This window comes from Anopheles maculipalpis, chromosome 2RL (assembly GCF_943734695.1).
Source record: "Anopheles maculipalpis chromosome 2RL, idAnoMacuDA_375_x, whole genome shotgun sequence".
Taxonomy (NCBI): Eukaryota; Metazoa; Arthropoda; class Insecta; order Diptera; family Culicidae; genus Anopheles; species Anopheles maculipalpis.
In genome coordinates this window covers 21,262,445-21,290,048 of record NC_064871.1, presented here as the reverse complement: position 1 = coordinate 21,290,048, position 27,604 = coordinate 21,262,445, and the positions used below count along the sequence as shown (strand labels likewise).

The following is a 27,604-nucleotide window of genomic DNA, read 5'->3' as shown; positions in this document are numbered from 1 at the left end:
AGTGGAGGGGAGGGGGGGGAGGTATCCGCCTAACTGGCGACACTCGGGTGTCTATCCAAGATTCCTTACTTCCTCGTCTGGCACATCCATAACGCCTTCGCTTCGCCAGTGGTGAAGAAAACTGGTGGCAGTGCGCTGCTTCAGGTTCATACTTTTCAAGTTTACATTTTCCATGTTTTTATGGCTTCGGTGGAGTGCTGCGCATTGGTGGACGGATTGGACGGATGTACAGGACCTCTGCAGTCCAGTTCTGGTTTATATAGTCGTAGTTTATTTATCTACATACCTCTCTCCCTTTGTAAAGATGGCAGGTTCTAACACTACCATTCACATAATTACAATTGGAGTTATTTTATTGTTCTACTGGCTGGGTGCCTCACAGTCAGCAAATGGCGACGGATTTAGTGATCACGCTCAGAATGTTTAGAAGTGTTCCTTACAATATCTTAAATTTAAGCAAATTACTAGAAACAGGCAGAACCACGTGCCTACAAAATCAATGACATAAAAACATGTGAAAAAAGTATGTCAGCAAATGCACTTTCCTGTTTTGGTGTCATCGTTATCCCGATTGAGGGTTGGTCGTTATTTCATAGCCAATTTATTCATAGCTTATCGTTTTTTTTTTTTTTATGATGCTCCGTTTTAATGACATTTCGATCGAAGTCTATTAACCTTCTCCCGGAGAGTGCGATGCATTTTTTTTTCTCCCCCCTCCGAACGATGCCACATCGTTCCGTGGGATGTGTGATTTTATTATCTGCTCGCCTACTGTCACCGTGCAGCGCACAGGTTCGGTGACTGTCTCCCGACTACCTGTTGATGGGGTTGATGCCACGGGTAAGCGAATGAGTACGGACGCCTACGTTCTGCCGACAGCGAGATGCCATTTCTCAGCAGAAGCAATGGTGTGTCCTGGCGCACCAACCACCCTGCGTACGGTCACACGGATGCACATCATTTGCATCCATCGATGCGCCCGTTGAAAACCCGTTGTGTGCACCTGGTACTGGTTTCATTTATCCTTAAGTGCAGGGCTGGGATAAATGATTTCCAATGGCCCAGTGGATTGCCTTCGAAACATGAAACGGCAGAGTGTATGCCGAAGACACGAAACACTGTGCACTTGAATGAATATTTTATAGGCAATGAATATCAATGATTTAATGATAATGAAGATACCTGCTGATGCTGAAAATTGTCTGTACTGTAGGAAGCAGCAGGTAGCATACGAAGTTTGGACGATTTTTTATTTTTGGTTTTCTCTAGCCTGCATTATAGATGGCCACAGGCCTACAAGTTACATCCAGACTCCTAGACTAGCAGCATGGGGTAATTATAAAATCGCAAAAAAAACTAGTAAAAAAAAGCGTGATGGCAAGCTGAACTGGTTCTGCAAAATTAGTCATCTGATTAAGTCCAGCCCAACGAACACGAACAATTTGTTACATTGTTATTGCCTGCTTCTCTGGTAATAAACTTTTTATTATTTTCCCAATGAAATTAAGCAATATATGAACATGTTAGCATACTTCGTTTCCTCAGCGATCTTCCTTTATGGTGGAGAAAACGCGATCACTGCACCACTTGACTTGACGATGTATAAAGAAGGGCATAATAATGGTATTAAATATGTAAAGAATTTACACTACTCACAAATATGGGCAGGAAGAACTGGCTATCCACAGATCCCTGGGTACAAAAATTTGCAGCCTCCATACGAACAAATTCCAATGCCACCACTACTGATCATTAATTCCTCTTTTGTTTTGTTGAAATCTGTCTCTGCTCTCTATTCATGGCTCTAGGGAAGATTTCTCATTAACGATGTTTTCCAAATCTACGTATTCAAACAACTGCGAAGAAACACATCTACCTGTGCCCGCCCAATCCCGCACTTGTAGCGCGCTGTGGCCCCAGCCATACCTTATTTGGCCCCGGGCTTCCGTTTCGTCAACAACAGGTGCCTTATTGCCCATTCCTCAAACGGGTCAACCGTTTACCAAACCTGCCCTGACAGCCGCAACGGTTGGGGTTGTAATTTTTTGTTTCTTCCTCTACAGAAATCACCATAAAACAAAAGCATGACACGGAAGCCCAAAAGCCCATCCTCTCCCAGGCTGGTGGACAGACCGCATGCTAAAAGAAACAATGCCTAATCTACCCACACCCTCCATATGCCTAAGGCTAGGGATCATGCAAACCACTACGGGGTAGCGGGTCCGAATTTTGCTCTCTCATACCTCCTGCCGTACCACTCCAACACTATCGGGACAGTCCGGTAGGCAACAGTGGAACGCTGGGAAGCGTACGTTTCGTCGACTCTGTTTGCATATTTCATCCGGATAATTGAAATAATATGTTAATTTGGCTGCTAATAATGACAAACGATGGGAACCACTGTGCGTCGAGTTTGACCGAGCCAATGTTAGACCCTCCGTGGTTCCTTTCGGCTTGATGATCATCCAGAGCAGAAGGACCTACGGGTATACTTTTTCTGTGGTGTGTGTCTTTGGAAATATTGCCCACAGAGGTAGCAATCGCATGGTCGTGTTGTTGCCGTTACGCGGTGTGCCTGCCGACGTTGAGTAGAGTATAGAGAGACGTTTATCATCAATCGGATGTGACCCGGTCTTTGTTGATTGCAAAGTGCGAATGTTTGGGGCGCCGCGATACCTACGCCTTTTTTATTCATCCATCGTCTTCGACTAACGTCCGGCGTGGAGGATCGCGGTGAAAAACTTCACCAGTACGGGGGTTCGATCGGTTCATTTGCTTTACTTTTTATTATCCCTAAACGCTAGTGTCTAGTAGCAAAGCATGCAGCTTCCATCTTCAATCAAAACAGATCACACAACGATGAAACGAACATTTGTTTCCGATTGCGAGTTGCAATTTAAAACAATCAAGCGTCCAATTTGATCGTCCATTTTACAATCCGCCAAAATGCTGTGAAAGAAGGGGGCGACCGTTCCCTTTTTTGCTGGTAGGCGTTTAACATTATTGACCACGACAGCAGCAATCAGCTAAGAAGTGGGCCGCCTAACTGCCACCCTAAATGACGTCAGAATCGCACTAGCACGGCTCCCACCGAAAATGCTGTGGATGTTGCATTTTAACGTCTAGAAAAGTCAACGATGGCCAGCGTCCGTGTTTTTTTTTTTCCTTTTATTTTGGCGAGTCACTGTTGCTTCAAATTTATTTATCAGTGTGGGAGAACTTGTTTGTGGCGGCGGTGTTGGTCGAGGGTCCTGCACGTTTGACACTTCGGCGATTTCGATGAGATGTCAGGGGTTCTAATTTGTCTCTGTCGCATTGCTTCCTATCACGCTTCTTGCTTCTTTCGCTATCTCTGGAAGCATTTTCGTTCGATTTGTCATCAGACTGGGAAGTCTGAATGTCATATCAATTTATCTGGTGGGAATAATGCTGCTTCTTTTTTTTATCGCTGAGAACGGTGGGCTGTTGTAGCGATGGTTAATATGTGGGATGGTAGCTTAACAAGGACAACCTACACGCGCTATGCTTTTTTGTAACGTGCCTGTCTGCGCAACGTTGAACGTTTGGTGAATAGTTAATGTTTCCTTCCAGAGCTGTACAGGTCACACAAGATCACGATCACGTCTGGTCATGCAATGGTCCTGAAAGATAGACGGACAAAGCATGTTAACGGACTGCGGTCAAAATCATGAAGTCAACACACTAATTGTGTCCCTAGAGCTTGTTGACGATTCCACACTTCGTCCACCATTTTTTGCAGCAAGCAGTGATGGAAAATGTATGCAAAATAAAGCTGATCCAGGTTATCGATATGCGTAAATGCATACGAACATTACATTATGTTAGGCGGGTGATCCAGTGCGTTCACCACTTCTATATGCAGAGGTCGTAAATATTTTTACGGTTTTACGGACGTGCGTAGAGAGTAGTCTAACCTAGCCACACAAAGAAGAAAGCGCAACCAGATGTTTCCAAAGACACTGAACTTTGTCCTACTTTTGCCGTGCTAGAGATTGGGATTGGGATACATCTCCAGCTAGTAATGACCACAAGATGAATTAAAACGTTCAAAAGCATTAATACCCCCACACATGTCAAATGTTAAGCAGAGATTTGTTTCGATCGGGGGACAAGCGATAATGAGATATGTACCATAATTTCATTTCTTGCACAGTTCATAATGTCAGTCACAATTGCCGCCGACGCGATGTGATCTGAACACGTTAGAAGCATTTAGCGCTTCTATGAATTGTTTCGATAAATCAGAAATCCGATACAGATATGGTGCCGGAAAAGCCGATCGTGATAGATGATGCCGCGGGTTTGGGGCGTGCTGCTGGTGCTATTAATTAAATCTTGATACGGCAAAAACGGTCGCAAAGCAAAGGAGCTTGACCACACCGTCGAAAAAGAAATGGAACGTAACGGCGTTACGCCAACACGGCGGCGACCGACACCTCCGCCGACATCACCAGTCGAAAGTCGATAGATATCTTGCAAATGAGCGATTCCTGCTATAACACCCAGATCCAGTCTGTGCCGCGATAATGGAACGGCGCGACGGATGGAACGACAATTTATTTCTTTATTTTATCTAATAAATCCCTCCGGCCTGTGTTGCCTGTGTCTGGATCTATGTTGCCGCTAGTTGATCAGAGCCTGTTCCTCCAGGGCTTCCCATGTGCCACGAAAGCGTACGGTGATCGCTAGGAAGCTGCGTACCGTCGTCCGTGAAATCAGATAAACAACGCGCATCTTGTGTTTGGTCCGTGAGGCCTCCCGTGAACTGCGATGAGATCATGGCCTGCACGAGGATGGGTGGCAGCATCATCTTGATGAGTTTTAATTTGCTCCCAAATCGCACATCTGTAAATCAGTTGGTCAATCTAAACTGATGATGGCGATGAAAAAGAGGGGTGAAGTTAGGGAAGAACTTTAGGAATTTTCATCCAGAGAGAGAGAGCGAGAGAGCGAGAGTGAGAGAATACATAATCAGATAAAGAATACACAGAACAGAGCTTTATTTTGTTTCTCAGATGGTGCGATTCGATTTATTGCCATTTGTTTTTAGCACAGAAACTGGACACAAATTTGCGTTGTCTGTGTACGGATCTCTTAATGATATTCAGGTTTGCAAATCTAGGAGATACGACGAAAATTCGAGCCTGTGCCTAGTTTCACGAATAATCAGTCTAATGGTCGATAGGGCCTTGTGATGCAAAAAAATAACATCGCTTCTTCCTGTTTGCAACTTGATGATCACTAATTATACCAATGTTTCAATTGTATTTTCCAGAATTCTTCGAAGAATTGCTCGGTCAATCAAAGCACGAATTCCACGCCATGTTTAAGCGCACGTACGGCACGATCTATGAACAAAACTCGTACGTCTTTGCTGATCTGTTTGCTGAGCTTGAACGTTACTACGCCCACGGCAAGGTCGACCTGTCCGAAACGATGGATCACTTCTTCAACATACTATTCCAGAAGATGTTCACAGTGCTGAACGCGCAGTACACATTCGATAACAAGTAAGCAATATATTAATTAACGAGTTATTCAACTTCCATATAAGCATTTTCCTCACTTCTTGTTCTTACTTGCCTTTCTCTCTCTCTCTCTTCAGATACCTCGGCTGTGTGAGCGAGCATATGAAGGATCTGAAGCCGTTCGGTGACGTGCCCGATAAGCTGTCGGTGCAGATCAAGCGTTCGTTCGTGGCAACCCGTACATATGCACAGGCGCTCGCATCAGCAGCCGATGCTGCACGAAACATGATCAATGTAAGTATCAGCAGACCATACCGACCATACTCTACTCTCTCGCTTTCTTAAATGCAAACGCTTTCACTATTCCACTTATCTCAACGATTCTGTCTTCCCCGTGATAATTCCTCTACAGGTGCGACTTTCCGCCGAATGTACGGCAGCACTTACCCGGATGAGCACGTGCAACGTATGCGCCGGACAGACAAAGAAACCGTGCGAAGCGTACTGCGTCAACGTGATGAAGGGATGCTTCCCAAGCTACGAAGAGGTCAGCACCGAGTGGGACACGTTCGTCGCTAAAATGGAGCGCATTTCGGAACGTCTGCTGGGCCCGTTCAACATTGTCATGGTAGTGCAACCGATCGATATCAAGATCTCGGAAGCGATCATGAACTTCCAGGTACGTACCTACAACTTCCCTTCTTTCTGTGTGTGTGTGGGTTTGATCGCTTACAAGTTGCGTTGGTTCATTCGCAGGAAAACGGTAAGGACATTTCGGACCGCATCTTCCAAGGCTGCGGACAACCAGCGCTGGGCCGCATGCGTCGATCGTTGAACGATAAAACAGATGCGCTGTTCGAGCAACCGGCGACAGTGAATGGTGTCGAACCTCAGTCCCGGTTGATGACAACGATGGAGCAACAGCAATTCCCGCTCGTGGAAGGTATCACACGACGCTCGAACGTGGTGAGCGATCCAGACACGTCCGAAAACGATTCACAGTTCACGTTTGATGACGAGGGTGTAGAGCAGGAAGACGATAACGGTGGTGGTGCTGAGAAACACATCACCAAACGCGCTGCCGGTACTAATGCCGGAGGCGGTGACTCTACCAGCCGCGAGCTCAAGTACGAACCACTACAATTCTCCGACGGTGATGTACAGTTCACCAACAGCAATGGTCCACCAGTGAGTGGATTGGCAGGCACCGGTTCCCATCACACATCCGGTAGCAGTAGCAGCAGCAGCAGCAGCAGCAGCATCAGCAGCAGTGGTATCAATGTTGCTGGAGCTGGAGGTGCTGGAGGCCGTGCCAACCGTCGCAAGCATAAAGGTGGCCGCAAACAGACAAACGACCAGGACGAACAGGACAATCAGGAACCGATGATCGATCGTATGGTGAAAGACATTCGCCAGAAAGTGAGCAACTCGAAACGATTCTGGGCACAGCTACCGTACATGCTCTGCAACAATGAGGATAATGCGGAGCAGCCAGCGAGCGATACTAGCTGCTGGAATGGGACGGCAATTGATCGGTACGTACGAGGATGCCTGCGGGCACTGGGAAGTCGTCGACTCACTTTACTAATAGCATTATTTCTCCGTTTCCATCAGCTATCAACCCAAGATCGTGACCGGAGAAACTGATAACAATCCAGAATTTCCGAACAGGGTGTTTCAATCGCGTCAGAGTACGATTGTACAGCAGCAGCTGTTCATTCTTCGTACAGCCATCAGCCATCTTAGCAATGCGTACATCGGACACGATGTAGAGTGGAACGATCAAGGTAGGAAGGAATCAAACCTGAACCAACGCAAAAAAGCCGGAAATTAATCTTTCTCCCATTTCTTCTCGTCCCGTCTTCTTCCAAACAGAGGATGGCTACTATGGCAGTGGGTCCGGCCAGGGCAGTGGTATCGATTATGAGGAAACTGCCGGCTCCGGTATGGGTCTTTGGGAAATCGATGTACGGAACGATCGACGACCGGGTTCAGTCGACTCGGTGCCACCAGCGATCGGCAAGGGAGTGGTCGGCGGCAACGGCGACGATTCAAGCAATCCTATCGGTGGCAACCCGATAATATTCCGCGAACCCATCCACAACAACTTCGATAACACGGATCCACGTTCCGGGGTGCCAAGCGTTGTGACGGGTGTTAGTGGCACAACGGGTACTAGCGGTGGTACTAGCACTGCCGGAAGCTCCCACGGTACACCGGAAATGTCGATCGAGCGTGCGCTGCTACAGTTCTTCCTGCCCATCGTGATGGCGTGGTTTGGCGGGCTGGTTACCGATTTGCTGTGATTTGTGATCTAAACCTCTGCACCAGTCGTCGTCCCACCTCATCATTTCGGTGTGCTGTGCCGCAGTAAGCCGTTTTGCTGTGACATTGTAGGCATTTGTCCCCCTACATACAAAAGGGTCTCTCGGGCTTTTGTACATTAGTGGCATTTGGTACATGTATAGGCGTCCATAATGTTATATTTATTATTACTTTATTACTAATTTTCCCAAACCGTATAACATTTGCTTCTATTTGCGAACGGCTTTAGTTAGCTTTGAAAACGAATAATTCAATTAATGTGCACTACTACTTAACTCTCCTTTTGAAGATTATTCGTTCGGGAATCTTGATCCGGAAGAGAATATTCGCCGAGGTTAAGGGCATGCGAGATAGGAAAGGTAGTTTTGTGAACAAAAAACGAACAGGCAAACCGCGTGCTTCATTCCTTGCCTAACTGGCCTTTGTTGCAAAGCAACAAATTGTACACGAGAGATGCGCAGCCTATTGTTTATTCCTGTTAGGCGCAGGCTATCAGTTGCCTCGATTCGACACTTCGCTGGAATGCATAGTTTATCCTTTTTTTTTCTTTTCTTATAACAGTAGCTAGTTTACAGGGTATCCCAGCAATTTTTGACACTTTCCTACATTCCTCCATTTTTATCTACAGCTTTACAGAATTCCTAAGCGTGCTCATAGACTTTCGTACGATAAATTCACTCCAGGTTCTAGCATACTAATCAGGAAATAAAAAATCAATAGCAGAAACCAAAAATAGGAACCTCGGGACAAGAACAAAAAGATCTGGGAACGCGTCAAAAAATATCAGGATACCCTGTATTTTACTATTATGGTGCACGCAATTTCTATGAAGCGTACTATTCCCATTTTGCTGGACACAATTGCGTATTTGCCAAGCAGAAGTTGAAACACTGACCAACCAATCTTCAACCACACTCGAATAGGCTTATTTTCAACCTGCTTTGGTTTTGTGACACCAGATCTCACCCAGCACTCGTCATGGCTGAGGGGCCCCCTGTATGAGGCGTAACAGCAATTAATGCCCACAACCGACCGCGGCATCGGATGATATCGATTTCATTACTAATATGCGTTTAGGCCTTATATACATTTTCCCATCTCTAGTCAAATTGAATAGTTTAAATGTTTACCGATGCTGCTCGCCGGTGGCCCGGTTTGCTGCGTTTAGCTGCCCGTTGGCATTTTAGGGCCCCCTTTTTAGCGGTGCATTGGGTGATCGATTGGGCAAACCAAATGAAAATGTCCACTATCCCCCCCCCCCTCCCTCTCTCTGTCCTGCGATGCAAAGAAGCAAGGATCGAAGCGAACGATATTGCATTTATGGCCTGCCCAATGCCTGCTTACGCACATGCCTGCAAATGTGTGACTCTAGCTAATATCTAATTACTGTGTTTTTTTTTTTAACATAACGTTTGCATAACGTTTTATGTGTACATACTTATCATTAGGGTTACATAAGCGTAGGTGACCTTAGATAGGACTGAGTAAGGAATAACAGCAAATATATATATAAATAGACGGTATATAATCTTACTGATAAGATAGCCAACAAGTTCGAGAATGACATATTTCTATGATAAGAATGTTGGTTGGTTATAAGGATAACGTGAAAGAAACTCACACGAAAGGGGGAGGCAAAAGAACTCGACTCTTTTGCGTACGGTGATAAATAATACACGGTGAAGCAAGCGGGGCGGAATTATTTATCATTATAATATTTTATGTTATTTTATATACCCTAGCGGTTGCTGACATCTCCGGGGGTGTATAATATAAACATATATACTTCGTTTTACAAGCTATATCAATAACACCCAACGTCTTTTCCTGTCTTGTGAATATGTAACGAAAGCGCTCAAATGCCAGATTATACGTCAGGTGAAAAATCAATCAGACTCTTTTGCCACCTGTGTGTAGCTGTGATTCCTTTTAGCAAACCAGACAGCAGCGGCTACCGAACGTTGTCGCGCTGCGAAACCCACAGTGACGAGCATCCAATTTGTCTTAAGCCATGCATATCGAAGGGACGGCACACCGACACACATACACAATTACATGAAGTTACAACACAGCCACAACAATAGCAAGTATTGAGCCGAACCCCTTTTTTGTGGCAATTAGTAAAAGCACAAAGCTAACAAGGCAATACATCCGTTTACCGGAGATTTTTGTTGAGCTCATCGGAGCCATCATGCCGCAAGGGTAGTGATAGTTGTATATAGTGCATTTAACGTAAGTAACCGATACGCGATAGAGGTACTCGACCCAGCAAAAACTCACCAAGTTGAGAAAGAGACTCCACTAGTTAAAAAAAACTCCCCCGACAAGCTCCTAGGGAAGAAAAGTATGGTAACAATCAATTGGAACCAGCATCAGGACGGGGCGTGATGTGTATTGTATAATAAATGTATCATAAATATATGAGTAACTGAACAAACCAGCCAGCCAGAGTGTGAGACGAGCGGGGGAGGGTGGTTGACTGGCTGGCTATAGCACACAATCGCGTAGACTGTCCGACCGAATTGAGCCTTTTCCAAGAGTATACACTTAGTTGCGTAGAAAAAAAAACATATGTGAAGATCGTAAAGAAAAAGAGATCGTCGCCGTACGTCCGTAGGCTAGCAGAGATATGGAAACAATGATAGATGATCGATTGCGGAATGTAAAATACACTACAATGTGCAGTAAGAATCAGGTACCTAAACAGGTAATGGCAAGCAATCGCCAATGTGAATGTATCGATAATGTGCGGCGAACGTGTGACTGAGAAGAAAAGGATTAACTAAATTGAAAATAATAAAAACCCTTTTATACAAAAGCAACCGCAGTTGCACAGTATTACTTTTTGAAGCCAGTCAAAGAAATTCTCAACAATTTCTGATCATATATCGGAGTACCATTACTGGTAAACCCAATGGAGCTGCTCGTATTGTGTAGAGCCCAGACAGTTTGCAAAGATTTACCTCCAGAAAAATTATGGCGAGAATGACTCTGAGTATGACTTTTCTAACTTTTTGAATCCCTTCCGCAACAAGACTCATTACACAAGGAAAATGCGAAGAAGGAGCCAACTTCGACTAAAAATCCCTCGGTAGATGAGATCCCTTGATCAACCATGTCTAGGGTTGTGCAATGCAACTCTTTGAAAGAGGAGAGGTAAGCTGAGGATCTCGATCATTGAGGGCGAAGAGCCACTAAATGCGATAGAAGAGTGCAATGACCTACCTCATAATGGTGAAGAGCTCGAAGACTGCGTAGAACCTTCGGGAATGCGTAGCTACCTTTTGGGAAATAGAAGAGAACGCTCAGAGTCCTCACTTTATTGAGATGAAGTCTCCAGGTAGCTTTCGAGCTGACTACCCTTCACTAGATACAATCCTTTTAGACGACGAGTTCTCTTAAATGGAAAAAAAATTTGAGGTCAATCTTTCTCATGAAATACTGAGTTTGAATAGAAGACAGGCAACTACATCTCCTTGGCGCAGGTACTAGGTATAGATACCATTTAATTTTGGTTCTTGCTATTCCAACAAACCTGAAGCACTCCTCGCCGGAATTTCACAAGTGCTTTTCCGGTTGGTAAACATTTGATTGATTCTTCAGTTTCAGAACTATTTTTTCTACAATAATCCCAATGGATGCTGTATCAGACACGACTGGAGCATAACCTATGCTATCGATCGTTGAATTTAAACATCATAAAAATTGAAACAACTCTTTTTGGTCTAATTCACCAAAAATTAACGCCGTAATGGCAGTAACCAAATTCAAATGACATCTCAACTTCCCCAGCACCCCACTATAAACGCGCACGTTCCCTCCACCTGTGCCTGTCAAAACATCAAAACAGCGACTTTTTCACTATGCTTTTCTTTTCACGCCAGATTTGCATTACGCACTACTGTTTGCTTGTTGATAATTACGAGAGCAGTGAAGAGAAGCTTTGGAGGAAAAGCACTTATTTACGCATATTTACTGTATTGCACTGCCGTACAAAAATAATGGTATTTCCACAAATACTTGCGTTCGCCACCTCCGTAGGTATCATAACGCTCGCCGCCATCGGTTTAGTGTGCTATCTCAACAATCAATCTCAACCACATCGAACGTACGAAAGAAGCAGCTATGGCACGGGCAACCGATCTGGTGATTACAGCAGATACAATCCCTCAGAGAATGAAGAGTAATAATGATGTGTACTGAATTTCGAGAAGCCTGTATAACTTAATCGATTCACTTTTCATTGTTTCATACCTTCGTTAGCATCTACTGCACGATCTGTCTGGAGCAGATACAGTCCGTGAACCGATGGACACTTCCCTGTGCACACTCTTTCCATGTCGAATGTCTGAACAAATGGACGGCCAACAAGCAAGAGTGTCCCAACTGTCGAAAGCAATTCTAACCCTTCACTGAGGCGAGAAAGTGTGTTGCGTTTTGTATGCTGTCTCTGTTGCTTTTTACCGGTTCTTTATCCGGGTAGGGACGTTACGTTAGTGCAGATGATCAGTTTCCACCCAAAAAAAAGTGGATTGATCTTTTAGAAATCTTAGATGAATTGTGCATTCGAATAGCGGAATGATGCCTTATGGGATTTAGGTCCTGACAGCTCAGTCATCCATTTCTATACCCGCTCGGCTGTGACATTCTCTCATGCTGGAGCAGCTATAACATTAATCTTACAAAAAAAAACTATATCTAGAACAATTGAATGCTAGTGATGATCGGGATCACCGTTCGCGTGAATCCGGTAACTGTAAGAGGGAAAAATTACATATCGCGGAGGTTTATCTAGCATGTTGCATTACACACAAGCACACCCTTTTCGAATAACACAAAGCAATAAGAATCGTAAAAAGGATCAGGTGAGATGTTTCAAAGCGCGTTGTTTTAAAGAAAGATAATACTATACTTTACAACAATCGGTAAACAGTGATAATATACTTTAAAATAATAAACTTTGCTTGAAAAATTTATTATCTAGCGGTATACAAATTTTACTCTTTTGTTTTATTATTCACAACTCCTAATACTCCATTGTCCACGATACACTGTGCTCACTGTATAAATCTTTCGCCGCGTAATTTTGACTATCCTTTAAGCAAACAACACTAAACGAATGTGTATCAAAGCCTATTTAGATCCGTGTGCATCCATATACGAACGAAGCAATCCTGAACGAATTGCTGCCAAGTCAACAGTTGTCATCGCAAATACTATGATTACTTTGTTAAAACCATTTCAGTTAAACCCATTTCATGCGGTGGTCAAGTGGTATAGTCACCCCATGCATCCAACCACACTATTTTACAGCCTTATCAGTTGCTCCTGAAGCTTTATTCGTACGATCAGTCAGAGGTATGTCAAGAATTCGTTTTTTTGTAAATATCTTGTTACTTTTAGACATCCTACAGCAAGATCTATTCAAAACCTGTGCGTCTTGCAAAGTGTATCTACTTTTTGAATCCTTCATCAATACTTAATATCAACTTCATGTTCATTAAGTTACTTTGTCAACGTTCTAAATACGGCCGCATCATTCGGCAAGCGGGTGTACAAAAATTGCTATCGCTAGCTTTACATTATCAAACAAAACAAGCGAACAATTTACTGTCTTTTCATATCGCAGGTAACACACCCGTGACAAGCGAACAATTTCAAACAATTGTTGTGAAAACAATGGCCACAAACCTCAAACACTTTCCAGTTGGCTGCATCCCCAAACAGTGGTATTTGGCAGACTTCGCAAATAAGTATATTTTCTTCCGCATCAGTAGAACTGAAAAATAGAAGGAACGACGCAATATTACGTGGTGCGAAGAAGCGATCGATCTAATGAACGGTGTACGGTAACATACTGTGCTGGTGGTCCTCTGTATGCCTGTTCAGGGCTGTGTTATTGATGAACAGAACCGGAAACCCGAAAGAGCAAGTTAAAGAAAATTATTGTTGTAGATCATCTTTAATGTCAGTACAACTTACCTATTGAATCTTTTAACCACTTTCGCAATTCCGTAGATTGCTGCGAGCGCAACGATCGCCGTTTTTATCAATACTGCATACATACTGGTGAGGAATTTTTGTGAGAAAAAACATGTTTCACATCGATATCGTTTTGCTTGATCGATGAAGATTGTATTGTGTACTTACGCACTATTAACCGTTATGCAAAGAAGATTCTGCAACAGTTTAGCTTGCTGCAATTTGCCCGATTAGGGTGGATTACGATGCGCGCTGGTGTCGTTGGCAAGCGAAATGTTTTGATGCTGTCAGAGGGGGTTTGTTCTGTTTTTATGCGTGCCTTGCTTCTGTTTAAATTTACCGGTTGACTTCTTACAATTTGATGATCAAATTAAAAAAAATATATCTACCAAAATGCCTCTTTGGAAAGAGTACAAAACAAGTTTCTGACTTTATTACCAAACCTTTCACTAACAGGAAACCTTTGGTTCGATTAAAGTTCTCCAAGTACTAATTTAACTGCAGGATGTTGTGGGTGTAGGTAGTGCAGCATGAGGTTATCTTAATTTATCTTCATCATTAGATAAGGCATAATGAAGAGATAAACATTTCCCTGAACTGAAAGTCTTTTAAAATCAAATAGAACTGATCGGAAAAGAATGCAACTTAAAAAAGGCGAGCCCTAGGCGACTTATTAAAAAATATCCTCCATTATTTCCTACAGTCTAGTCTATGACTAGTCTGGATTTGTTCTTCTGCAGTGCAATAGATTGAATAGATAGTGAACCACCAATATTTTTTCAGTAAAAATTCAATCATACGACCAACTGAGTATGTTGAATTGTTCGTTGCTTAGTTCGTGACTAGATATAGTAAATCAAATTTCAGGAATAATAGTCAAGTCTCACTTTTATCATCTTCTTTCTGCTGGTGAATAAAATTGTGTGTAATAAACCAGTCAAAATTAGCTCTCAAATAGAATTTGTTATGCAACAAATTCGAAAAATTCTGGACAATGGCAGCATTATAAGAAGAAATCACTAAATTTTTAAATTCGACCTAGGGAATGGGTAAGGGAGAGGAACTAGAAAGAGAAAACGCACGAAGACGAGCACGGAAGGAAGATAGGGAAATGAAGAATTCAAGCAGATATGAAAAATAATTCAAATAATAATCATTCGCACCAACAGAAGATATCCTTGATGCAATCGCAAGGAGAGGACGAGTACGGTGCCTGGGTACATAAAGATTAATGGATGAGAGTAAGGAAGGAGCATCAATGGCACTAAAGAGAAAGGAGGCAATACGAACCATGTATGCGACAAAATTCCAAGGGCTTCAGGTCCAGCAAGTGACAGCGTACGGGATACGACGGCAACGCTGAGCCAAAAGTGCCCAATACATTGCGCATGGAAAACCGAGTGAATGTCCTCTGAATCTGCTCCACCATTGCTATAGAGCTAAAGAGCTCAAGATTGATTAGCGCCGTGAGAAGAACCGGTATGCTCTGAGGGGTGTATTCAATTATGCGAGAGAAGAACCAGACCAAATTGGCTAAATGTTCAGTAAAAAAAGACACATTTTCGGAACGAAGTACTTATAAGTGGAATAGATAACCAACGGCTAGAATGGTATCGGCAGTGAGATCCGTGACCAAAACGAGCACTTAGGAGACACGAACAGCTTTAGAACAATGAAGATTCGTCGATAACACACGTGAAACGCCAGAAACCCAAGGAGGTAAATCCTATAATACCAGCAAGAAATATGTTCTGGTCAATATGAAACTGTTTCAAAACTCAAAGGAGGAGGAATTGATGAACTATAACCACCCTTACCATATAGGAATAACTTTCCACCTTATCCTTGAAGCTTACGCTTTGAATTAGCCATTTCTTTTTCTGTTACAAGATGCTGCACATTTTGCATTTTTTTTGGCATAAATTATATTCGTACAAGAAAATGACTAGATTAAGTTTGCTGTTTCATTCCTACCCGACAAGTAGGATAGTTTTTTTTTAATATATTTGTGGCGTTCAGGGGAAAAAACCATCCTTAGATACAAAAAATCGAGTCGCACCCACAGTTATGCAAGCCAATTACAATTCCCTGCTCTAGAGACTTTTTTACGCCGCAACACACACAGTTTTGTAGTTGATACTGTCGTGACGTGGATGTAACACGAGCAAAGGGGACAAATTATACTGCAGGCTTGGCCGCAGCAGCAGCAGCGGCGGCAGCAGCCTGAGCCTTCTCCTCGCGGATGCGATCCTTCTTGAGCACGCCGTAGTAGGCGCGCTTGTCGGCCGGCGTCTGGAAGCGACCGTGACCCATCTTCGACGAGGTATCGATGAACTTGAGCTTGATCTGCTCGAGGGCGGAACGTTTCGTGTGCACCAGCAGCGACTTGCGGAGCGTAATGACGCGGCGCTTGGCACCGATGCAGCAACCCTTGATCATGACGAAGTCCTGGTTGATCTCACCATAGAATGGGAAACCACCCATCGGCGTAATCGACTTGTCTGTCAGATCGTACTCGGTGGCGGCGCTGTTCTTGATAACCTGTTGCCGATTAAGATGTGGAGAAAGACGAAAGAAATATATTAGCTCTCGATTGCTTACTGCAAGGCGTCTTACTGAGAGGGTAAGCTTAAAGAGCCATATCAGTCCTATCATTATGTACACACAGTGTGTTCGTTTTGTATAAATTTATGTCGGCAAATAGGTAAACTATCATCATAATATAGAGCCAAAATCTTGCTAGCTTATATAAGATGCCGTTCAAATGCCGCTTACCTTGCCATCCTTGGTGTGAATACCGGCTCCAAGACGGTAGATCTTCTTGTTCAGCTCAGTACGATGATGGTAACCCTTCTGACCGGCACGGGCCACGGTGAAAGCAACGCGGGACGGATGCCACGCACCGATACAAGCCACCTTGCGCAGACCCTTGTGCGTCTTGCGCGGAAGCTTCTTCGTGTGCCAACGGCTGGTTACACCCTTGAAACCCTTGCCCTTGGTAACGGCCACACAGTCAATCATCTCGTCCTGCGAGAACACCTGCGACACCGGGACCGGCTTTTCTAGGTGCTCCTTTACCCAGTTAACCTTATCCTCGATGGATCCACCGTTCAGCTGGATCTCGATGATGTGGGCCTTCTTTTGGCCTTGCTTGATCAGACGAATCTGGGAGGGTGTGGAGGAATAAATCGATTAGAAATTATTTTCGCTACTGCACTGAAAATGAATGAAAAAAAAACTAGAGAAAATGTGAGCGGTATGGTTTATCTCCGTGATCATCGCCCAAAGGGACGGTGGTACAACGAAAGTTAAGGAATATACCGTTCATCGCCACGCGTCCGAAAGAAATCCCCCGAAAGGAACTTTCCCGGTGGGGCAATTTGTTCTGCGACATCGAGGAACAGCCCTGGATTGAACTACCATTGCCGGCCCCCGAACGATGGGGTTTCAGGCGAGCTGAAACACCCCCGTGAGGTAACGGTCATGTCGCGTAAATGGAATACGAGGTAACAGTTGTACAACATACCTGGGAGTGAGCGATGACGCGGATGAACTTGCAGTAGCGCACCATCTTCTTAAAGGTACTCTCGATCGATTTCTTGCCCAGATCGTCAGTCCACTTCTTGGAAGCCTTGGAGAAGGCCTTCTTCTTGCTCGCATGCCTTACAAAGAAAACAAGAAGAACGTCCATATGTGGCATTCGGGAAAAAATTGAGGATATTTTTCGTTTGTACGAAGTGGGCGAGGAGAAACGACGATTCAACCACACAGAGGAGTCGTGCGAGCAGTGGGGCGAGGAGGGAGCCATCCTTTCCTTTCGATTCGCCGTAAGCGTAAAAGAGAAGAAAAGGGAACCGGCCTCATCGTGCTTGGTGGGGCGTCATTATTTCACACACACCAGCAGAGCGGAGGACGACATGTTCCCTTCGGCATGGTCAGCCAATCGTTTCAACCAGAGATACATCCGGGGTGTGTCTATCATTCCCCTTCAATTATTCTTGGCAGAAATTGGCTTTCATATGACCAACCGATAGAACCCTCTTACAGTGATCGAAGGGCTTTACGATAAACGAGATTAATAATAGCAGCAACACACCGTTTACTTTGGCAACGTGTAACCATGGGAACGCGCCTATCGACGTAAGGCGCAAGGCAATCCACTCTTTCAAACACGCATCAGTAGGAAGGCAGCAGATGACAATGTTTTCATACATGAATTTTCAGACATCTTGCCGTTTAGGCTAAGTTTCATCATAAACGTATTTGATAGCGTGGATGAGCGTGCGCATCATTGATATTATATCAACCCCTAAATTACTCATTTAAACAACTTACCAGTTCTTGTAGAATCGACGACGGCACTCCTCCGACAGATGCTGTGCCCAGACATTGCACAGAGCACGTGGTCCGAATGGCGTTTCGATGTAACCAACAGCACCAACCACCACTAGCGGAGGCGTCTCAAGAACGGTGACCGCTTCTACCACTTCCTTCTTGTTAATTTCTGAAAACATGCAAATCAGAAAGAGCACAACACAAAAGATAACGAAATAGTACTCTTTTCCATATCCTAAGCGATCTGAGTGTACAGAGCTTTCTGCTAAGCTGCCGCCTTCTATGTGTGTTCGTTTCTATCAGACAGCCCTAGTTCTAAACTGGTTTGTCGTTCATGAATTGTTCAGAAAATACGTAAACGATAAAAATTATTCATCACATTAAAACACACGCAGGTCGGCATAAGATTTGCTACAATCTAGGAAACGAATTCCGGAACTTACTTGAACCCGGACGATCCGCTTCACGGACGATGTGCGTCATGCCAGCCTTGTAGGCCAGGAACGCGGTTAAATGCACCGGCTTCGAAGCATCATCCTTCGGGAAAGCCTTCACGCGGCCCTGGTGACGAGAGGCACGCTTCTTCGGGTAGAACGCCATGGAACCATGGCGAGGTGCAGAAAACTTACGATGAGACTGAAAGCAAACAGAAAAGTGAGGTTAAGATTAGCACGGCATCGAAAACGTGGCGTTTCCGTGTGTCGCTACCGCATCAGGATATAAACAAGGGAAATTTTAATAAATGTGTCACTCAAATAATCGATTCAACAATTGAAGAACGCTATTATGAAGATTTTCCATGGAAAGCCACACGTGTTTTTTCCCCTACCACAAGAAAGATAGGTTAGGAAATTCTTTCACCACGATCTAATTCAACTTTCACAAGGGTTTTATTCGTAAAATCCATTGCTTAACAGTTATTACTCTTCAGTTTAATACCATTAGCCGTTCATTACAAGCTTGAAGCACACATTTAATGAAACTTCCCTGGCACTTAACTTACCATCTTGAGAGACGCAAAAATTTGCCTCCTTCCTCGGCAAAGAGCTAATCGGAAAAGAACCACGATTTGCCGTACTCGTGTCGTAAAGGTTTTGCTTGACACAATAAGCAATCATCAGATTCGCTCCATGTGGTATGGATTGACAGACTCATTTGACAGATGCAATCAAAAATCCACAAATTTCCAACCGAATTTGAAAACAATCAGATGGTTAAATTTTTTTATTGTGTGAAAAGTGTGATTTTTCGCCAATAAAGCAAGCGGCATTGGAAGAAAAGCATTTTTGCCAAACAAATAATCCATACATGATTAGCCTTCCGAGGCTTCTCGTTGTTCGAAGCTGTCAAACATGGTTTGACAAATACAAAGGGGGCGTGAAATTCCACGAAGCAATAAACAAACGGTTTTATTTATTTATATTTCACTACAAGATGTAGAAGTGCGTGTGCTCAAACCACGAAACTCTGTTCTCCGGCCAATTTGTTTTTTTTTTGCATTATTCATCACTATGCTACCCCAAACTATGTCCCAAATCGTCTCACTTTTAGCTGCAGTTGTAAGCTTTTCCATAATCCTGCCGCCTTCGGTCAATGGGGAACGATGGTGTGCAAACAATCCCAAAGATATCGTTTTCCGCCGGCTAGGCACTAAAACTCCCTATCGGCATGTACAGAACAAGGATGTTCGTAGCATCGCTACAGTGGACGGTACCCTGCACAACCTGGAGAAGAAGGTGTGCGCGTATAACAATCAGCTAATCAAACATTTCTTACCGCTGATCCGCAGGATGTACTGTGAGTAAAATCTGGGGCCTATTTCGTCACGGTACGAGAAACCCATCGAAAAGCATCATCGAGCACATGCGTGTGACGCTACCGGAACTACAGCGTGACATCCTGGAACATGGACAGATATGCCGCGATCAGCTGGAACTGTTCGAACAATGGCAGCCACGCCTTACGGCAGATGAAGCAAAGCTACTTGTTCGCGAAGGTGCGGATGAGCTGTTTCAGCTCGGCCAAAGGATACGGAAAAGATTCGGACCATATCTTCCCGAACGCTATGACCGTAATGTTTATCGGTTTAAATTCACCAAAACGGAACGTGCCGAGTACAGTGCGCGTAACTTTACACGCGGTCTGTTTGGGCGTGACGAACCGATCGACTATCCCGAAGCAGTTCGTCGGGATCCGGTCCTTCGGTTTTACAAAGGGTGTGAAAAATGGAAACGGCAAGTGAAAGAAAATTCACACTCGTACCGTGAGATGGATCGTTTCGGTAGCTCTAAGGAAATGCGAAGCGTTATAGAGAAGTTATCGAAGCGAATCGGTACGTTCGTGAGTCCGGAGGAAGCGCACGCCATCTATCAGACGTGTGCATTTGAAACGGCTTGGAGCGAACGAGATCTCTCACCCTGGTGTTTGCTGTTTGACAAGGAAAGCATCGCAACGATGGAATACAACGAAGATCTGAAATACTACTGGATCGATGGTTACGGGTATGAGCTGACGTATCGCCAAGCATGTTCCGCTTTTAACGATTTGTTCGCAACCATGGACGAAGGCGAGAGGCCTAAATTTACGTTCTACTTTACGCACTCAGGCACACTTTTAAAATCGATTGCTTTTTTGAGCCTGTACAAAGACAGCGAACCGCTTACGGCTCAACACTATCGCTACAAGCGTAAGTGGCGAGTCAGCCACATCGATGCTTTTGGATCGAATTTATATTTTGTCCTGTACAAGTAAGAAGCCCGAATCGTATGGTACATAAGCCGTTATTTTACTAATTTGCCACCTTTTTTAGATGCCCAAATGGAACGCACACGATCGGACTATACCACCAGGAAAGGCTTACACACATTCCCGGCTGTCCGGACGATGCACTGCTTTGCAGCTATGATCATTTTAAGCAACTGTACGCTGAACGCATTCAACAGTGTGATTTGAATACGATGTGTTCCGCACCGCATGTGCCTAGCTTGGAGAAGGACGAACTGTAAGCGGACATGATGTGCATGTCTGATGTGTAATTAGATTTTATTTATTTTTACTTTTACCAAAAGACGCCTTGTTCTGCTGCTTGGTTAAGCCATCCGCTTTTTTTTACAATGACGAAATACACACTATACGCTTACAGCACGATAAAACAAACGCTTTTCCCTTTCGGATTGAGCGCGGCGCAAAATCTCTCTCGTCCTAATCAGCCAGTTGTTGACAAAATCGGGCGTATTATCTTATCTTTTGCGAAACAAACGATTTCTCGATATGCAGAAATACGGGGTTTCGGGCAGTAGGTATTTAACGTGCAAGACTATAAAAACGATGGTACAAAGGAAAGTGTTAAAATGAATTTTTCCAACGTTGTGCTAGAAACTCCCCTGATAGTGGAGAAATCGAAGTTTACATCAACGGCAATTCTTTTCTCGCAACGACAAAACAGCCAGGAAGAGTACGGCGACGTGGTGCATTGTGTCGAAGATCACTTCCGACCGAACTACGATCGGATCAAGCTGAAGCGCTTATCGGTGCTGAACTTGTAAATGTTTCGCAACGGATTTCTTACTGACGAGAATTACATTTGTGTTGTTTGTGTTTTCTTTTCCTTCTCTTTCTCTCTCTTTTCGGCTAGATCGTTGTGTGTGATTTGCCGATGTGATATCAAGTACAACAACCAACGGAAAACTTTGAAATGTGAGCACGCTTTCCACGGGAAATGTATCAAGCAGTGGATTGCGTTCCAGAACATATGTCCGATTTGCAGAGTTGAGTTGCAGTAAAAACGATGGCTGTCGCCTAATTTCGCAGCAAAGCAGTTGCAATTGTTAGTGTATGAGATAAATTCTATTGGACGCTAGGAAGAGGACACACACACACGACTGTCGGCTGTCATTTTACTTTATTTCCTCAAAATGTTGATTGCTGCTGAACTACGCCGTGTGCGATTCGCTAAGCTTAGACTAATTTTTTCGCTTCGAAGAAGCTCTTCAGATGCCTCATCTGCCAGAATCCCATGATTAGTAGTACCAGCGTTTGGGCAAGGGACCACCATAGGACGCGTTGATTGGTGCTGTCGCTCGTTTGCCGGAAGCGTTCTTCACGGTACTGTTGGTAGAGAGAAAAAGTGATAGGGGAAAGCTAAAAATGAAGTCCACACATCCCGTGTACAACCAACCACCCGCCCAGCTGCTCTACACTTACTCTCTGATAGTTCTGTTCCTTGGTAATTTGATCCACCTGGTCCAAAAGCTGACGGATGCGTAGCTGCAGTTCAGTTAATTTTTCCTTTTGTGCAACATTGGCATAATCGATCGTGTGTTCACCGACTTGAATGTCCAGATGCACCCGGAGCTGCGATCCACTGAACCATGCGGTACTGTTAGAATACATACACAGTACGTGTTCACCCGGTATGTGGGAGGTGAAAGAAATACGACCTGAAATGCATACACCATACGAATTAAGATTCCCAAATACACCTTTCCGCTACCTTCCACGCATGTACCTTCAGAGCTGTATACACGGGAAAGAATCGTCTTATCGTCGGGATCCTTTATTTCGACGTGCATTCCGATGCCGGGTGAAGATGGCATAAAACCTCCGGATCGGGGATCAAACAGTTCTACCTTGTAGTTGGCTAAAAATAACGAATGTAAACAATATTATCTACCCGGAACGCCAGCGTTAGAGCGCGTTCTGGTTTCACTGTTTGCCTTACCTACTACGGTTGTTTCGTCCGGAATTTCTTCGATAAAGCATTTGCGTTCCGTTTCGCCGATGTGAAAATATAATCCATTTGCCAGTGGGGCAACAAGTAGCGTCGCCAGCACCACCAATAGTCGACAATTTATCATTTTTCCTGTGCAAGAGATGGATGGTCAGTAGAAAAGATGGTACCAAATTTTTTTACATAGATTCGAGAAACGGGATCAGTTTTTCTGCCGACACGTCAATAGAAAGCAAATGAATTGACAACAGGCAACGGAAACGTCATTAGTTGCGCCAAGATTCGTACAATCCTAGGTGGGTGGAACTAGCGCACACAACAAACAAATCGAAACACACTGAACAGTATCGTTTAATTAGTTATTTACATGATCGTATGTATGATTATGTTTATGAACCATTATTACAGGACATAGCGATCTCAATATTTATCACAGCGATATAAAATCTAGACGATATCTCACACCCAAGGTAACTTTATGTCTCGTGACAAATTGAGCACCTGCAAAGTAGAAACGTACACAAACATTGCAACTTTCCTGTAGGTGATCGGAAATGGACCTAATACTGCTTGCTGGAATCGCAACTGCACTGCTCGTTGTGCTAGTTACACTTTTATTCCTTAACAAAAGCAAAACAAAGAGTGACGGTACGGTGGTATTCCCCCTAATGAAAAGGTGATCGCACCAAACACTAATCCATACGTCCATCCTTTTCCTTCTAGGGTCTGGTGCTGCACCAGCACCACCAGTACAGGCCGAGGAGAATGTTCCACGTCGCGCACAGGTGGTGCGAAACCAAAGGAATCGAGCCCGTGTTGCCCAGCTAGCTGAACCCGTAGCCGATTCGGAAGAGGAAGATACCATACCGCAGGCGCAGCATGACTACGCCGGTGAAAAGATGGGCGCTAAAAAGCGGGCCAAGCTGGAAGCGAAGGCCCAAAAGAAGACGGAGCGCGAGCACGAGCTAAGGCACCGCGAGGAGCAAAAAAAGCGAGACGCTCTGTTGGAGGAAGAACGCCGGAAACAGGCAGAAAAGGAGGAACAGGCCGAAAAGAATCGGGAAGAGGCGGAACGAATCGCCCGGGAAGAGAAAGAGCGCAAAGAACATGAGGAGTATCTGCTGATGAAACAAGCGTTCAGCGTCGAAGAGGAAGGTTACGAAGAAGAGGACGCGGATGGGCAGGATAATAGTTTGCAAGAGTTTATCAAGTTCATTCAGGTACGGGGCCATATACCTGTCTTACGGGGAAATCTATAAAATTGCATTGCCTGTGGAAATCTTGATTATCCATCTTGTTCGTGATTCTTTGACAGGATAACAAGGTCGTCGTGCTGGAAGATTTGGCAGTGCAGTTCAAGATGAAGGTGCAAGCAGTTATCGATCGAATTGGTGAGCTGCAAAAGGAGGAAAGAATTACTGGCGTGATAGACGATCGAGGCAAATTCATTTACGTGTCGGAAGAGGAACTCAAATCAGTGGCCAAGTTCATTAAGCAGCGAGGACGCATCTCTATTACGGAGCTGGCGGAAAACAGTAACCAGCTGATACATTTGGCACCGGTCGTTGCTTCCGAAGGCGCCTAATAGCGTCCTTAGTGCGTAGTGATATACAAAATTTATCCATTTGTTTCCTTTCCTTGTCGCCAATATATTGTGTTCCATTAACATAAAACTCTCCGTGAACATTAGTCAGAATCATCCATATCATCCTCGTCATCTTCCTCGTCCTCGGATGTTTCGTCCGGATCAGTGATTTGACTTTCGCATTTTTCGCACTGGCAGACGAAAATATAATACTCTTTCAGAACCTTCTGCCGGGTATGTCGGGAACGCTGGGCGTTACACTCGTCAAGGTAGGAAATGCAAATTTCTTCTCCGGGCTGTATATCTTTCGTCGCCCTCAACGCCAGTATGTGGTTTGAGTTGGGAAACACAGTTTCGGCGTTCGGTGCACAGCTGTGATTAATTTTGCTCTGCATAGTGTACAGTGCTGAACCTTCATTGTTGAGGAACGTACCGACGACGTCATCCATTTTGCTGTATAAATCATCGATCAGTTCATCTACTGCCTGACGCTCTTTATCATCCATCTGGCAGATCCCAACGTTCTTTACCCAATCGCCGAATGAGCTTGTACCTATACCTTGCCCGTTCGTTCCCACCAGCGCAATAAGGCTTTTGAAACCATCGCGAGTTAGCCAGCAGCTAAGCCGTTCATCCGCATCTAGGTTGAAAGCGTTGCGAAACAGTTGATATAACTGATCGATTTGCATTGTAAACTTTTCGCCAAGCATTTTATGAAATATGAGAAGATCTTCGTTCACCGATTTGTGCACGAAATCTTGCAGCTGCGCTTGAAGTGCTTGTAGATCTTCGGTCTGCCGAAATAGCCCAACAATCTTCACGAACAACATGATGCCACACGTTTCCGGTGGATAGTGCATCTTCCTGCAAAGAGGAGGTTGTAAAAGTACAAGACAAATTTTAATTAAATGTACCAAGAAGCGCGTACACTTCCGTCAACTTACTTCCAAAAGTCCACCAAAACATTTACCGGATGCTGTTCGTTGTGCACCTCAGCTCCCAAGCAAATTGCCGCATGGTATCGAGTTTGAGCCTCGCCGAGACATTCGTTGCTGCAGTACAAAACTCCACACTGGGAGCACTTGGTATGATTGACGAGATTTGCCTCCACTGGACAACATTCTGCCCGTGGTAACATTACATTCGGATCATTTGTCAGCCGCTGTACGTTTCGTTCGGCCGTTTCCAGTGGACGGAGACAGTACTCACACGCTAAATAACCGTACGCAGCGTTCCACGAGTATTGGCACGATACGAGAGGCTTCTCTTCAAATATGGTCGTTCCGGCAGGGATAAGTTCAGTGGCGTACAGGCCACGACCTTTCTCAGCGGTTGATTTAATAATTACTTTTGCCATCTTCACACCACAGAATCATTCAATGAATAACGTGCGAAAAGTATTTCACGCGGTCCATATTTTGACATTCGAAGCAGTGCGGCCAGATGGTGTGTACCAGAGTTGCATTGTTGCCAACACGCGCAGAAAATACAGAAGCAAAACAACAATTTTGACGATTTTGCATTCTGACGATTTCAAATATTTATTTAATCAGTTCTTTATTTAGCGTTTTACAAAACTAAATCTTCTACCTACTTACAGCTACCATTCCTCAATAAGCAACAAGAAATTTCCATTTAAGTTTTTAGTTTTTGAACACTGGCAGTGCGACGTGCTTCCAGTTTTCCGTCCATCGGAGTGCCTGAAAAATTTTCAAGTGTTTCTGCATGTCCTGCTTCATGTTCGCCAAGGCAATGTTACTGGGGAAGTCGTAGAACCAGTGGCCTATTTGCTCGGCCAGTTCCTGATGGTGTTGGAAAACGAATCCATTTTCTCCATGCTTTACTAACTCATCGATGCTGTAAAAGGAAAAAACAAGGATTTTTTTTTTTATTTGGTATACACGAGCCGATTAGATGGCTCGCCATTCTACATACCAGTCGAAATGTACGGCACAAACTGGCAATCCACAACCAAACATGTCCACCACCTTCATCGGTAAATCGAGTCCGCTTGAGCTGTAGTGTAGACATACGCCCAGATCGCTGCAGGCCAACAATTTGGGGTAATCCTCATTTTCCAACCATGGCATCTCCAGCTTAACCTTTTTCCATGACTTTGAATTTACAATTTTTCGATAGTTTTCCTTCAGCGGCCCTTTGCCGGTAATTATACACACAATGTCTGGATAGTGTGACGGTTGTTCTAGCGCATCCCGCTCATACTGATCCAGCGCACTGATTAGCATACTAAAGTCTTCGTCCGGCGTCCAGCTAGTGCTGGATACTAATAAGCCAGGTCTCGAATCGCGCAGCTTAACGTCTCCATTACGATACTTGATAGTGAACGCTGTGCATTCTGCAATTTCTTCATTTGCCGCTGGTTCAGGTTCCGTGCGAAATGCGCTTATACTTTCAGCAAGACGTACAAAAAAATTATGCTTTTCCTGGACGGAGATGCTCTGGAATTGTTGTGGAGGGCGATCATACAAGACTGTTGCTCTGTGGAGAGATGACGAGATGATTAAGATGACGAGAATTAAGATGAAAAACCACAAATAAAGGATTGATTACCTAACATTCCAACGGGCATAAAGATCGTCTTTCATTGCTTTCGTTACACAAAAGCTATCCGTTGCCCTGGCCCCGAAAAATCGTTCTATCTGCTTGGCAATGCGGACGATTGGCGATTCTTGAGATGATTCAAGGGCCAAAATCGAGTACGTATAATTGTGCCAATCAATTATGAGTTTGGAGCGGGTAAACAGGCAATAAAGATACGCCACAATCACAGCAGGAATGGCCGGTGGATTTTGGCATAGTATAAACTTCGGTTTCGGTATACTGATGAGGGTGATCAGTAAACTTAGCGCTTGCCATACCGTCTTAAAGAGGTATTTAAGAACGTTCGGCAGTTCAAGCTCTGGGAATGGGTTCAGCTTGTGTATACGGACATTTGGGCTTGTTCTTATTTCTTCCAACGGCGACGAATGCACATAACCGATAAAATCTACAGAGAAATCGTTCTCCGAAAGGCTCTTCACATGATACTGCATCCGTGGACTGCGGCCAATATCTCCCAGTACGATAACACACGCATTTTGCACCTTCTTTCTTTCGCTCATGATAACTCTTATCAATACGCACTTCTCCAAATAATAA

The 27,604-nt window shown here is 44.3% G+C and overlaps 10 protein-coding genes across 11 annotated transcripts in view; 6 read left to right on the top strand and 4 right to left on the bottom strand.

The window, feature by feature from the left end:
- The window catches only part of LOC126557097 (glypican-6), a 52,358-nt gene extending 44,553 nt beyond the window's left edge, over window positions 1-7,805 (top strand). The window contains exons 3-8 of the mRNA XM_050212752.1: window positions 5,297-5,531; window positions 5,627-5,783; window positions 5,902-6,168; window positions 6,246-7,024; window positions 7,104-7,276; window positions 7,365-7,805. Of these exons, the coding sequence (XP_050068709.1) occupies window positions 5,297-5,531; window positions 5,627-5,783; window positions 5,902-6,168; window positions 6,246-7,024; window positions 7,104-7,276; window positions 7,365-7,795 (2,042 nt within the window). The 3' untranslated portion in view covers window positions 7,796-7,805. The remainder of the gene's footprint in view (window positions 1-5,296; window positions 5,532-5,626; window positions 5,784-5,901; window positions 6,169-6,245; window positions 7,025-7,103; window positions 7,277-7,364) is intronic.
- The window catches only part of LOC126558139 (60S ribosomal protein L3), a 438,353-nt gene extending 419,137 nt beyond the window's left edge, over window positions 1-19,216 (bottom strand). For both annotated transcript variants that reach the window (XM_050214095.1, XM_050214096.1), the window contains exons 1-6: window positions 19,135-19,216; window positions 18,575-18,767; window positions 18,132-18,300; window positions 17,323-17,458; window positions 16,572-16,961; window positions 15,957-16,337 (exon numbers count right to left, since the gene is read on the bottom strand). In XM_050214095.1, the coding sequence (XP_050070052.1) occupies window positions 15,975-16,337; window positions 16,572-16,961; window positions 17,323-17,458; window positions 18,132-18,300; window positions 18,575-18,767; window positions 19,135-19,137 (1,254 nt within the window). In that variant the 5' untranslated portion in view covers window positions 19,138-19,216 and the 3' untranslated portion in view covers window positions 15,957-15,974. The remainder of the gene's footprint in view (window positions 1-15,956; window positions 16,338-16,571; window positions 16,962-17,322; window positions 17,459-18,131; window positions 18,301-18,574; window positions 18,768-19,134) is intronic.
- Window positions 11,816-12,221, top strand: LOC126559886 (peroxisome biogenesis factor 10-like). The gene is made up of 2 exons (XM_050216061.1): window positions 11,816-11,997; window positions 12,078-12,221. The coding sequence occupies exons 1-2, from the start codon at window positions 11,816-11,818 to the stop codon at window positions 12,217-12,219; spliced, it is 324 nt and encodes a 107-aa protein (XP_050072018.1). The 3' UTR covers window positions 12,220-12,221.
- The window catches only part of LOC126558210 (maternal effect protein oskar), a 91,162-nt gene continuing 76,932 nt past the window's right edge, over window positions 13,375-27,604 (top strand). The window contains exon 1 of the mRNA XM_050214178.1: window positions 13,375-13,379. The gene's annotated coding sequence lies outside the window, so the exon portion shown is untranslated. The remainder of the gene's footprint in view (window positions 13,380-27,604) is intronic.
- On the top strand, window positions 19,643-21,215 carry LOC126557992 (multiple inositol polyphosphate phosphatase 1). The gene is made up of 3 exons (XM_050213920.1): window positions 19,643-19,841; window positions 19,921-20,878; window positions 20,941-21,215. The coding sequence occupies exons 1-3, from the start codon at window positions 19,643-19,645 to the stop codon at window positions 21,134-21,136; spliced, it is 1,353 nt and encodes a 450-aa protein (XP_050069877.1). The 3' UTR covers window positions 21,137-21,215.
- Window positions 21,458-21,920, top strand: LOC126559472 (RING finger protein 24-like). Its single transcript, XM_050215636.1, has 2 exons — window positions 21,458-21,672; window positions 21,766-21,920. Exons 1-2 carry the CDS (start codon window positions 21,482-21,484, stop codon window positions 21,911-21,913), a joined length of 339 nt encoding a protein of 112 aa, XP_050071593.1. The 5' UTR covers window positions 21,458-21,481; the 3' UTR covers window positions 21,914-21,920.
- LOC126559027 (transmembrane emp24 domain-containing protein eca) lies at window positions 22,067-23,017 on the bottom strand. The gene is made up of 4 exons (XM_050215127.1): window positions 22,852-23,017; window positions 22,639-22,770; window positions 22,335-22,570; window positions 22,067-22,238 (listed from the first exon to the last, which is right to left on the bottom strand). Exons 1-4 carry the CDS (start codon window positions 22,985-22,987, stop codon window positions 22,089-22,091), a joined length of 654 nt encoding a protein of 217 aa, XP_050071084.1. The 5' UTR covers window positions 22,988-23,017; the 3' UTR covers window positions 22,067-22,088.
- Window positions 23,369-24,445, top strand: LOC126559857 (DDRGK domain-containing protein 1). The gene is made up of 3 exons (XM_050216030.1): window positions 23,369-23,508; window positions 23,584-24,080; window positions 24,176-24,445. The coding sequence occupies exons 1-3, from the start codon at window positions 23,415-23,417 to the stop codon at window positions 24,443-24,445; spliced, it is 861 nt and encodes a 286-aa protein (XP_050071987.1). The 5' UTR covers window positions 23,369-23,414.
- LOC126558259 (histone-lysine N-trimethyltransferase SMYD5) lies at window positions 24,547-25,802 on the bottom strand. Its single transcript, XM_050214238.1, has 2 exons — window positions 25,390-25,802; window positions 24,547-25,309 (listed from the first exon to the last, which is right to left on the bottom strand). Exons 1-2 carry the CDS (start codon window positions 25,800-25,802, stop codon window positions 24,547-24,549), a joined length of 1,176 nt encoding a protein of 391 aa, XP_050070195.1.
- Window positions 26,089-27,586, bottom strand: LOC126558022 (chitobiosyldiphosphodolichol beta-mannosyltransferase). The gene is made up of 3 exons (XM_050213955.1): window positions 27,017-27,586; window positions 26,381-26,944; window positions 26,089-26,302 (listed from the first exon to the last, which is right to left on the bottom strand). The coding sequence occupies exons 1-3, from the start codon at window positions 27,565-27,567 to the stop codon at window positions 26,089-26,091; spliced, it is 1,329 nt and encodes a 442-aa protein (XP_050069912.1). The 5' UTR covers window positions 27,568-27,586.